Here is a 12,325-nt window from a genome sequence, read left to right as displayed (position 1 = left end):
TTTTAGGAGAAGTAGAAGAATGATGCAGGATAGTCTGTATGAATTAGTACATAAGTGATACAGCTAGGTGGGGCATTTGTGCCATTCCTGTTTGAAACTGGTGTCCTGTTGAAACTGGTGTTCTCGTAACAGACCAACCAGTAGAGGCCACAAACAGATCGAATTCCTATAGAGGAACTGTCCATAGCCAAAGAAGCAGAACAATTCATTAAAATGATAAAACAGCTCAATTTCAGCTCTCTGATCAAGCTATCTGGCATTGTTAGGCATTGGCTGGAGAGAAAAGCTACAGTGAAGAGGGATAAGATCAGTCTTGACTTCACATATTTGTACCCCAAATTTGTTACTTTCAAAACCAAAAGCTGACCTTCATTCAATCCTTCACAGTAGTTTACAGAACAGCCCAAATCTCTGCAGCAATCCTGTCCAAAAGACTTGCTGAGGAGCCTGGGGGGCTCAGTCAGTTGGGCATCTGCCTTCCCCACAGGTCATGGTCTTGGGGTCCTGGGATTGAGCCCTACATCGGGCTCCTTGCACAGCGGGGAGCCTGCTTCTCCCTCTGCCGCTGTGTGCTGCTCCCCCTGCTTGTGCTCTGACAAGTAAATAAAATCTTAAAAAAAAAAATTTGCTGAGGAATACTTAAGGACAAAGGGTTGTTAGAACACTCCTTATTAGCATAAATTAGAAAGGACTAGTTCCATTTTGCCAAGCCCTCTTCACTCACCACGCTTCCCCATGCTCCTTCAATCCAGTGGTAAGACACGCTCTACCCCTCACAGCATTCCTAGTGCCTGACTCTACCTGGAGTCCAGGAATCAGAGGATCTGCCCCCTTGTGTGGACCCTTCTCCCATCTCTCAGGCTCTGGTTGTCTTGTACTTGATGTAAGGTCCTCTCTTTCCAGCCACTGTGACCATTTTCATTTCCCCACCCATGAAATAGCTTCCTGAATAAGTCACTTATGTGGGTAGACATTCTTACTAGGCCATAATATTGGACAATCTTATTTTTAATAGCCATATTTCTGTAATGACTAGGACTTAATCCTTGGGAGTCCTGCAATGACCTACCCACCCTTTCATTTTCCAGTAACTCCCTTTTAACTCTTAAGTCTTTATATAGCTGATTGTTCTACATAGAACCTACCCCTTGAAGGGAATAGTACACACAATACTCAAATAGAAGCTTGCTCCACTCCTCAGGAGGGTCTAAATTGAACTGTCCTCCTTCTCAAATACCATCACTCTAACAAAGCCAGTAAACCATCTACTCAGTTTAAATATCAACTGGCACATTGTTAAAAAGATAAAATCCTAGGACTGTATCTTAGAGGCACACGCAAAAAACTTACAAAGTTGCATTTTTCAAAACGCACTTAACCTAAACATCTATAGGGAATGGCCATCTTTAAAAAAGATGTAGAACTATAAATTCTAATAATAGAAAGATGTTCAAACTATGTTAAATACAAAAAGCAAATAGCAGGCCATTAGTGTAACATGATCCCATCTGAGTGTGTGTGTGTGTGTGTGTGTGCAAGAGAGAGGGAGGGAGAGAGATGGGGGTTTATTTTGCAATGATTCTCTCTTTAAAGATTTTTTTTTTTTTTTTTTTGACAGAGAGAATGAGGTCACAAATAGGCAGAGAGGCAGGTAGAGGGAGAGGGAGAAGCAGGCTCCCCGCTGAGCAGAGAGCTCAATGTGGGGCTCAATCCCAGGACCGAGCGGAAGGCAGACACCCAACCCACTGAGCCACCCAGATGCCCAATGATTATCTCTTTAAAGTGGGACTAGGAGGTAAGTAGAAAAAGTTATACTCCTCTTTATTGTTTGAATTTATCATTTTGTGTATTATTTTCATAACAAAAGCTAGTTTAAGATTTTCACTGAATTGAAATGGATCAATATTGATAAATGGATGTGATTCTTAAAAGCAAGTTGAATGATCACAATGTTCTACCACTATACCAATTCTTACCCATTGTATAGCATTGGCCCTATAACTACTTTATAGAGCTAAAGAAAGCCTAAACAACTTCCTGGTTAATTTGGGACCTGTGATTGCAAACTTGTATAAATTCATTTCTTTTTTTAAAAAGATTTATTTATTTGAGAGTGAGCATGCACAGTGGGGATGGGCGGGGGCAGGAGGAGAGAAAGAGACTCTCAAGCAGACTCCCTGCCGAGCACGGAGCCCGATGCCAATTCCAGGATGGATCTCATGACTGAGATCATGACCCGAACCAAAATCAAGAGTTGGACGCCGGACTGACTGAGCCATGCAGGCACCCCTATAATTTCTAAAAAATATACATATGTATGTATTTTTTCTATAGTAAATTTGAAGACTACTCTGAAAAACTCTCTAATAACCCTAAGTAAATTTGTGGTAATATAATGTAATTTGTGGTAAATATAGTAAAAATACTTCTGTATGTCATTTGCAGTTAAGAAGAGTCACAGATTCAGAAAGAACCTTAAAAGTCATGTAGTCCAACCCTCCCAGCCTAATATTGACAGGATAATAAAAAAACAAAACTAACAAACCAAAACAACCAAAACCAAAGAACTAACAGCAGTCTGCTGAGGACAGAACTGACTTCACTGAAACGGAGAAGTCCCAGGAACATAATACAACCAGAAATGTCCCCCTTCTGAAACAGGGACATCTGGTAATCAATACTTTCATTTAAAAAGTATTTTTGGCCTAATATGTTAAGTTACCCTGGTCAGTTTTTAAAAGTCATTTGACTTTATTTTCCAGTTTCAAAATCCTCCATTTGTTTCAAACCAAAAGAAATCAGACCATATTGTGGGTTGCTTTTAATGAACAAAATTCTCTGTATAAAAACATTTAAACTTTATCAAATGCTTTAAAAACACACACGCACAGATCCAAATCCATTACAGAATCTTGGAACATTATCTTTTTTCACCTCAACATAATGTGTAAAGGGGATTTCTGGATAAAACTCTACATGTGAATAAAGACAACCCGTAGTCTTACACATGTGTGCACATACACACGCATACACACGCACAGACACACACACGCACTCTGTAGGAACTAAAATAAATGGGAAGAGTGTGACTAGGGTCGGAATGGACTTCTCATGAAGTTTATATAAAAGAATACCACGTAAGTAAAAGAATTTCCTATGCCAAGGAGAGATGCAGAGAGGGGAAATGGAAAGCAGGGGCTGCCAAACGCATGAATAAATAGTCTGAGAAGCTCAGTCAAGAACAGTGAATTTGGGGAGTCACGGACGACCCCTCATCTTCACCACCTCAGTCTGTGACTCTGACAACTGATGATGCTTCAGAAGCACGTATGTTCTCAGGTTTTGTAGGTCTTGATTTGTTCTTCATTATTTAGGTGTGGTTTGTCCCTGTCAGTGGTTAATTCCTCAGCTGTCACGTGGCGTTGCGTCCTATCCGCCGGCAGAGCCACGGTCAGAGATGGCAGCGAGCACAGGGTGTCATAAGGGTGGCATCGTGGCTGGCAGTTCAGACAAACCAGACTGCCCGGGTTTGGATTTCAGCGACGATGCTTGCTAGCTGCCTGTCGCTCGGCAAGCCCCTTAGCCACTCTATGTCCATGGCCTCACCTTCAATTAGAGATCATTATTACCTACTTCATAGAGGATTATTAAAGAGGAGTTAAACAAGGTAATCCACTTAAAGAATTTATCACACTACGAGGCACAAGTAAATGTTAGCTAAAATTACTATTAGTCTTGGTATCACAGGGCAACCAAAAGAAAACTTCTATTCTATCTCTGTATTTCTCCTCTTTGATGAGATTTTCAGGGGCCGACTGTGGCAAAAGCCAATATGTATGATGTAAAAGAGACTGAGGATCTAGTCTTAGGAATATATATGTTCACTTTTATATTAGAAAAAAAATTACATGGCTCCGTATCACAAAATTTAACATCTTTCCATTAAACATCACACAATTCTCATCATCGTTATGCCCTACGAACACCCTAAATGGTGTGGAGTTTCTAATGTTACGCAACAACAACAGAGTCCATAAATTCTAACTAAGAAACAGCTGCAGAAATGCATGTTGGGCAATAATCTGTGTGTGCCACAAGAGCCTGGGCCGAGGGATGGCTGGGATTCTGCCTCCATGGCCTGGACTCCCCCACACACAGTCAGATGGGTCAGGTTCCTGCGACCTTCCAATCTCCATTAGCGAGCGACTCCCTTCAGGAGGGAAGCTTCCGAGGGGCGAAGGAAGCAGCAACCACTGAGGATAGGATGCCTGGCACCTACTTCAGGATGATATGATAGCTATCATTGGTTTCTGCTGTAAAAGAGAGAGAGAGTAATCTTTAGTCAGCTCTAAAACACAGTGGGAGATAAAAAAATATGGTAAGGATCTTTTGAGAAGGGGAAAAAAAACCCCAACCCACCAGCAGGACAAAGGGCAACATACTTATTATCACACAATACTTAGAATAAATACGCACTATAAAAACAACATGCCTTAATCTCCTCACTTGTCCACGGAAGGTGGGAGAGTGGCAGAGCCATCAGTTCGTTCTGATAATGGCAAGACACCAATTCATGCAAAGGAACAATCTCCAAAGACATCATTTTCTCTACCTCAGATACAGTGGTTGATACTTTCCCTCTCTCCTCAAAGTTAATCATAAAAAACATCTCTTAAACTCCTCAGAGAGAGGCATCTGTCTTACTATTTTATTACCTTTCATTGTGTCCAGAATAAAACAGGCTTCCTCCTGAAAGTTCTGTATCATCTGAGAAAAGCAAGAAAAGGTGCTAATTATTAAAAACTTGGATTTGCTGCAGTTATTGAGACTATATGACTTTTTATTATATTGGACTTAAGGAAAAAAAATAATCCTTTGTTTTCTGCCATTCAGGTTTTAAGTTTTAAAAGCTAAGTAGTCTAGGGGCGCCTAGATGGCTCAGTTGCTAGAGCATGTGACTCTTAATCTCAGGGTCGTGAGTTTAAGCCCCTGCTGGGCATTGGAGCTTACTTTAAATAAATAAAATAAAACAAAACAAGATAAAATAAAATAAAAGCTAAGCAGTCTAAAACAAGTGATCTTAAAATTATAGGATCCATTTTTCCTGGATTTTTTCTTTTTTTAAGATTTTAATTTTTTTATTTGACAGAGACACAGGGAGAGAGGGACACATGCAGGGCGGGTGGGAGAGGGAGAAGCAGGCTTCCTGCTGAGCATAGAGCCTGATAGAGGGCTTGAACCCAGGACCCTGGGCTCATGACCTGAGCCAAAGGCAGATGCTTAACAAATGAGCCACCCAGGTGCCCAGCCCATTTTCCTGGGTTAACCCCAAGACGTTGCAAGGGTACACAGACACCGGAAGCCCATTCGGGAGAACTGACTTCCAGGACTTCATCTCCCATATGTACATTTTCCCAAAATTGCCCGAGCACCTCTTTGGTTTTCCCTACCCACTTTGCCTTCTAAACTTCCTTCTCCCATTTTATAAAATAAAGGCATAAGTTTTACCATCTTGGAATCCTACCAAGATGCCCTGTTCCAGGGTACAAAAGCCTCCAGGATGCCAAAGTGTGACAATGTGAACCTTAATGACTGGGTAACAAAGTCTTTTGTTAGTCATGTGGTTTCTAATTTTTTCCTTGCACCAAAACTGAAGACCAACCTAATCACAAACTGTCAAATGATAGGTGATTCAAAATAATTCTCTGTAACGTCACTATCTAATTTTTTGGCATCTAACTCCAAAGTTTAAAAAAAAAAAAAATCCAGTGCTGTTTTTAAAAAAAAACTCCATCCATTCCCACCTGTCAATTTGTGTGAATCAGATTCCATAGCATTATATCTAGGGGGAATAAAACAGAACAGAAGTGGTGTTGAACGCTATTTCATTCTAGAAACCAGTAGAGAGTACTCAACTATACATGAATTAATGTGGGCAGAGCGGGTACGGAATCAGACAATCCCATCCATCTCTTTAACAGATACACTTCTAACACATTTTTCTTAATCTTTAAAAATTTACCAAAACATGTAATACATTTATGTTTATTGATTATATAATTATGATGGTCATTCTATTCAGAAGAAATAATTTTTAAATTTTTATTAAAACAAATTCTTTTGTTGAAGCAAATTTGTTTCAAAGAAATATGGTAAGATAATTAACAAAAGATGTTTGTGCATAAAAGCAGGTTATGGTAAGATAAAATTCTATGGGAGAAGTGAATGGAAATAGGAGTTCAAGGAAACAAAGAGATGATATAAAAACTCAAAGGAGTGGGGCGCCTGGGTGGCTCAGTGGGTTAAGCCGCTGCCTTCGGCTCAGGTCATGATCTCAGGGTCCTGGGATCGAGCCCCGCATCGGGCTCTCTGCTCAGCAGGGAGCCTGCTTCCTCCTCTCTCTCTGCCTGCCTCTCTGCCTGCTTATGATCTCTCTGTCAAATAAACAAATAAAATCTTAAAAAAAAAAAAAAAAAAAAAAAAAAAAAAACTCAAAGGAGGGACGCCTGGGTGGCTCAGTTGGTTGGACGACTGCCTTTGGCTCAGGTCATGATCCCGGAGTCCCGGGATCGAGTCCCGTATTGGGCTCCCAGCTTCATGGGGAGTCTGCTTCTCCCTCTGACCTTCTCCTCGCTCATGCTCTCTCTCACTCTCTTTCTCTCAAATAAATAAATAAAATCTTTAAACAAAACAAAACAAAACTCAAAGGAAAGTATATTCATGTATTTTTTAAGACAGTGATGGTGGTATTACATCACTCTTCTATTTCGGTTACATGGAATATAGTTAGAAAAGTGATGTAACCATTTCATTTTTAAAGGTTATATAATATGCCCAGAAATGACATATTTTGCAACTATTTAAACTTAAAACAAAAAATTTTAAGTCAACCTAAAAATGTGTAAGGGGATACATGGTTTTTAAAAATTATTTTAGAAAGTAAGTAAGCAAAAATGTTTGAAAAGCCCTGGTCTAGTAAACAGAGCCTGTACCCCAGGAGGATGGCTCTTGCTTCTGTCACGTGCCCTGACAAACTGTCATGTGGTGATTCAGCTGTACTGAAAATCTACCTCATCACTAATGAGCACATGGATTCCTGTTGGCCCCTGCTTGTAGATCTGGCTGATCTGGCGAGGGGAAATGCTGAAGAGCTGAGCGATTTTTTCTGTTAGTTCAACAGCTGTCAGTTCTTCTAGATAGATGGCGTGGTACACTGCAAAAGGGACAGAGCAAAGGCAGTCAGTGAAGGTTTCTCTGCTCTTAAAGGTAACCCGATCATGAGGAATGCCCACCTTCCTAAAGGACTCAGACTGCCTGAGTTCAAACCCTGGCTTGGCCACCTGCTGGCTGTGGGACTGGGGTGAGTTACTTAACATCCCTAAGCCTCATTCTCCATCTGGAGAGAACAGTAAATGTACTGCAGAGAAGAGATACTGGTTGTAAAAATTAAAGCGTGTCACTGTGCTGAGAATAGTGCCCGGTAAGTATGAGGAACTCAATAAACGTGAGCAAAGACGATTCTTCTAGCAAATGCTGGATCTGCCGTCTGAGGACTTCCCACTGCACGGGCTTACACGTCACCTCCTCCCCCTTCCGGAATTCGCGTCCTGACCTGTCCAGAACGACCTACCGAAGAAAGTACCATTTGAGTCTCCGTCCTCATGTTTCTGCTGCTGCTGCTGCTGTTGCTGCTGCTCCCTCAACTGTAGGGATTCCTGACAAACATAAATGGTTAGCCTTGGGCGCACCATCCTGAGGAGGAAAACAAGGCTGTTAGTCTTGCGGTTTTCGTGGGAAGCACATTTTAAAGGAGAACTTGTGTGTCTAGGTTAACACTGGAGAGTGGAGTTGAAAACTGGCAGCCCGTGGGCCAAGGAAGCTCGTTTGCTGTCTCCTTAGCTCTCCACTGGGGCGTTTGTGTGTGCACGTACATGTGTGCACGTGTGCGTGCGTGCATTTTAACTAATTTGTTCCAATATCGTATAAACCTCTGCCATTTTGGCCTTCCTTGAAAAAACAGATCTGGCAATCTGAGACCCTTACTCTTACAAGGAAACGACTGGGTGTTCTCCTTGCATGATGCACACATTCTTCAGTAGACTCCAGATTTGACTGTCACTTGTTGACGTGTGGCCTCTGTGTCATTTGGGTTTATGACCTTTGATGTAAACATTAGAAATATTCGAAACGTGTGAGCCACTGTTGCATGGGTCTTGTTCAACATACACGTTCTCCTTAGAAGCACCACTATAAAACAGAGAATCTTATTTCCCTCATTACCGTCTCCTAAGTAGCCTGAGCTTTCTGTCCCTTCTTACTTCTTAGACAATGGTATTCAATTACCTCTTGATCTGATCATCTCATTCCTATTTCAAAATGCTCTTTTATTTTTTTTTTTATTTTTTAAAGATTTTATTTATTTGACAGAGAGAAATCACAAGTAGGCAGAGAGGCAGGCAGAGAGAGAGGAGGAAGCAGGCTCCCTGCTGAGCAGAAAGCCTGACGCGGGGCTCGAACCCAGGACCTGGGATCATGACCTGAGCCGAAGGCAGCGGCTTAACCCACTGAGCCACCCAGGCGCCCCTGCTCTTTTATTTTTTAAGAGAGAGAGCACGTGTGTGCGTGCGTAAGTGGGTAGGAGGGTTACTGGGGCAGGAGCAGAGGGACAGAGAGGGGCTCAATCTCATGACAGTGAGATCATGACCTGAGTTGAAATCAAGACTTAGACACTTAACCGATCGCATCACCCAGGCGCCCCTTAAATGCTCTTTAAATAATATGTTAAAAAAAATGAAGATCCAATTGTTTTTTTCTCCAGATCATCCACCTCTGAATTTTTCCTCTTTAAAATTTCCAAGATTAGAGCCAACCTGATTCAACAATCCTTGTGATGTACCCAAACAGAACAGTTCATGTTCTGTTTCATTATTTAGTCACTGATTTGGTACGGTGGCAATGAGCTGTATGTTTTTCCCATTAATACTATTACCTACTTGAAACTGAAAAATCCTACTTGAGACTGCAATTACTCAGTTTTACAATTGTAAGTGGACACTTAAGTAATTCCTATCCAATTCAAGAATGACCGCATCTCTAGTTAAAATGGACTCGGGACCTTTGGGCACTCCTCCTGCCTGGAGTGCTTTTCCCTCATATGACCCCATAGCTTCCATCCTTCTCATAATTCATTCAGTTTAAGCACCCTCACCCCACAGAGGTCTTTCCTGACCATATTCTGGGTACTCCACAGGTTATAACTTTGTTCTTGCTTATTTGTTTGGTTTTTCTTCAAAGCACTTATCACTATTGAAAATATTCACTGTTCATATTTTTATCTCTCCCCATTAGAAAGCGAACTCATAATAATGGGTTCCTTGTTGGGTTTGCTCACCAATGCATCCCTAGAGCCTACAATAGTACCTGGCTCATAACAGGGATGATGACTATTTATCAAATGAGAAAACTACCTAGAAATGAAAAAATGGGATATCATGAGGAATTCCTTGGATCAACTGTAGGAAATGATATTTTTCATCTTCGTTTATTTGGTATATAGCTGGCATTCAAAAAAAGAATGTTTTGACAAGATGTAGTGAGCTGTGCAAACAGTACTGTGAAGAGTCCCTGAATCCCAAAGTATCTGAAATTCAACCTCACTGATATTTTTACACTAATTACATACCGGCCTTTTAATGCATTAAAAAGTCGGATTCCGTCGGCAGGGCCACAGATTTGGATCACATCATCTCTAGTTAGTTTCAATAAATCTGCCCCTGGAATAAATATAAGAAAATGGGTGATAAAGGCAAAGGTGGTCTTTGTTAATGACCACTGAAGTGACTGTTATTTATTTATTTATTTTTTAAAGATTTTATTTATTTATTTGACAGAGAGAGCCCAAGTAGGCAGAGAGGCAGGTAGAGACAGAGGGGGAAGCAGGCTCCCCACTGAGCAGAGAGACTGATGTGGGGCTCGATCCCAGGACCCTGAGATCATGACCCGAGCTGAAGGCAGAGGCTCAACCCACTGAACCACAGAGGTGCCCCTGAAGTGGCTGATATCCTCTAGTCCAAATCTTTTGCATGGTACATAAGCCTGTCCAAGATCTGGCCTCTGTTTCCTCTCTCACCTCAATGCCACCCAATTAACTTATCCACTTAGCCCTATGCTTGCATCATACAGATGACGTCAAAGAGCAAGTTGTTCCTCCTCCCTGAAATATCCTGCCACTCTCTGACCGACAGACTCCTCCTCATCCCCTAAGATCTACCTCGCGCATTACACGTGTTCCCTAACCAGACACTCCTCCAATACCCTGCTTCGTACCACTTATCGACTGCATCACAACTATTATCTTTTTCAGGGTTTTAGTTTGATTTTATTTGGGTTTTTGGTCTGGGTTTTTTTTGTTTTTGGGGCTTTTTGTTTGTTTGTTTGTTTTTGCTACTAGATGGTGAATGATGAGAAAGTATGCCTTACCCGTTTGTGTATTCCTACCATACCTGGTACCCAGAAGGTGCTAAATAAAAGTGGAATGTTTAAATAAAATACAATATAGTGATATCAAGGGAGAAATTTCAGACTACCTACAAACGCCCTTGATAAAACACTGTACAGAATATACATTTTAAAAAGTATTGTATAGAATAAATATTTTTAAATTAAAGTGAATTTAAACTAAGAAGTATCTCTTTTTAAGTATTTCACAGCACAGATGCTGCTGGTGAGAAAGTCTGAAGGGTTCTATGATACTCACTTAATCCTAAAAATGTACAAAGATCTCTCCTTCCCTCCCTCACTCGCTCCCTTCCTCTCTCTCTCTCTCTCACACACACACACACTCCCTCACATGGATACTAGGAGGCTCTAGAATGTAAAGGAATATCCTGTGTTGGGAAAAACAAAAGGACAAATAAATTTAACCTGAGAAGTTTGTAAAAAGCCTTGTGAACGTAGAAAAACGATTTCGATGCAACCACTGCTGAGCTTCCTGAGGTGTGGTTGTTGGCAAAAGGTTCTGAAAGAGAAAGCACGCATTTTCTTTTTCTTTCTTTTTTTAACTAAAGAAATTTATCTCTTACATCATTAGGTAACACAGAGCTAAACACACCCACACTCAGACAGGCCTAGTTTGCTTGGAAGTTATTTATACCTCATCAATCTTCTTTCCCTAACCATGCAAGAAGCCCATGGAATTCCATCCTTATCTTCCTTACTAGACCATAAGCACTTTAAATCCAGGGGTTCTGCAATAGCTTTTTTCACTTCTCTGATCCCCAGCATAGTATCTAGCTCACAGTCAATATTCAATAAGTGTCTGTTTCCAATAAGTGAATAACTATTACTCCTTAAAAGTTGGGCATTTCTACTGAACTGCACAGTTATCAAAGTATTAGTAGACATTGCAAATGACTTACATTTAATTTTAGACTTACATCTGTGACTGGAGGGGGTGGCTCTGGCTGGTGGTTTGGTGAACCATTTCTAAGGAAACATTGAAAAATGAAAAGGATGAGTCCGTGACACATACAAGGGTTCATCATCTCACAGTAAATCTCAAGCCAGAGATTTTTTTTCTTTTAAGATTTTATTTTTTAATTTTTTTTTAAAAGATTTTATTTATTTATTTGACAGACAGAGATCACAAGTAGGCAGAGAGGCAGGCAGAGAGAGAGGAAGGGAAGCAGGCTCCCTGCTGAGCAGCGAGCCCGATGTGGGACTCGATCCCAGGACCCTGGGATCATGACCTGAGCAGAAGGCAGCGGCTTAACCCACTGAGCCACCCAGGCGCCCTAAGATTTTATTTTTAAGTAATCACCACACCCAATGTGGGGCTTAAAACTACAACTCTGAGATCAAGAGTTGAGTGCTCCACTGACTGAGCCAGCCATGCACCCCTCAAGCTAGAGATTTAAAGGAATCTGTACTCTCTCATAAAGTAGTCTTAGTCTGATAGTCAATCCTTCTATTATCTGTTAATGTAACATTAAGATTATGGGGAGAGGGGAAGAAACTGTCACTTGCAACATTTTTTTATTATTGGACAAATTGAAAAAATATAAAAATTTCAGTAAACTGGGATTCATCAGATAAATTATGGCATGAAGAATATTTAATGTAAGAAATTTATAACAGAAACAAAAATATCAGAAGATAAAAGTAATCAATATATTACTACTGTATCAAATATATAAATATACACACAAACATAAACAGGAAAAAAATACCAGAAGAAACTTTATGCAATGCCATGTGATCACATACATTTATAATAAAAACCAAAATAATTCTTTTTATTTTTATTTTTTTTTAAATTTTATTTATT

At 40.5% G+C, this 12,325-nt stretch overlaps 1 protein-coding gene across 6 annotated transcripts in view; it reads right to left on the bottom strand.

Moving 5' to 3' along the window:
• Nucleotides 1-2,808: 2,808 nt before the first annotated feature.
• The window catches only part of TFCP2 (transcription factor CP2), a 59,324-nt gene continuing 49,807 nt past the window's right edge, over nucleotides 2,809-12,325 (bottom strand). Inside the window, exons 9-15 of one of the 6 annotated variants that reach the window (XM_047741677.1) lie at nucleotides 11,418-11,484; nucleotides 10,924-11,017; nucleotides 9,683-9,773; nucleotides 7,631-7,752; nucleotides 7,071-7,213; nucleotides 4,716-4,767; nucleotides 2,809-4,310 (exon numbers count right to left, since the gene is read on the bottom strand). In XM_047741677.1, coding sequence (XP_047597633.1) covers nucleotides 4,276-4,310; nucleotides 4,716-4,767; nucleotides 7,071-7,213; nucleotides 7,631-7,752; nucleotides 9,683-9,773; nucleotides 10,924-11,017; nucleotides 11,418-11,484 — 604 coding nt within the window. In that variant the 3' untranslated portion in view covers nucleotides 2,809-4,275. Of the gene's footprint in view, nucleotides 4,314-4,715; nucleotides 4,768-7,070; nucleotides 7,214-7,630; nucleotides 7,753-9,682; nucleotides 9,774-10,923; nucleotides 11,018-11,417; nucleotides 11,485-12,325 lie in introns of all 6 variants that reach the window. The other 5 variants (XM_047741678.1, XM_047741676.1, XM_047741681.1 and 2 more) reach the window with 5 other exon arrangements.

This window comes from Lutra lutra, chromosome 8 (genome assembly GCF_902655055.1).
Source record: "Lutra lutra chromosome 8, mLutLut1.2, whole genome shotgun sequence".
Taxonomy (NCBI): domain Eukaryota; kingdom Metazoa; phylum Chordata; class Mammalia; order Carnivora; family Mustelidae; genus Lutra; species Lutra lutra.
This window is presented reverse-complemented; position numbering and strand designations above follow the sequence as displayed.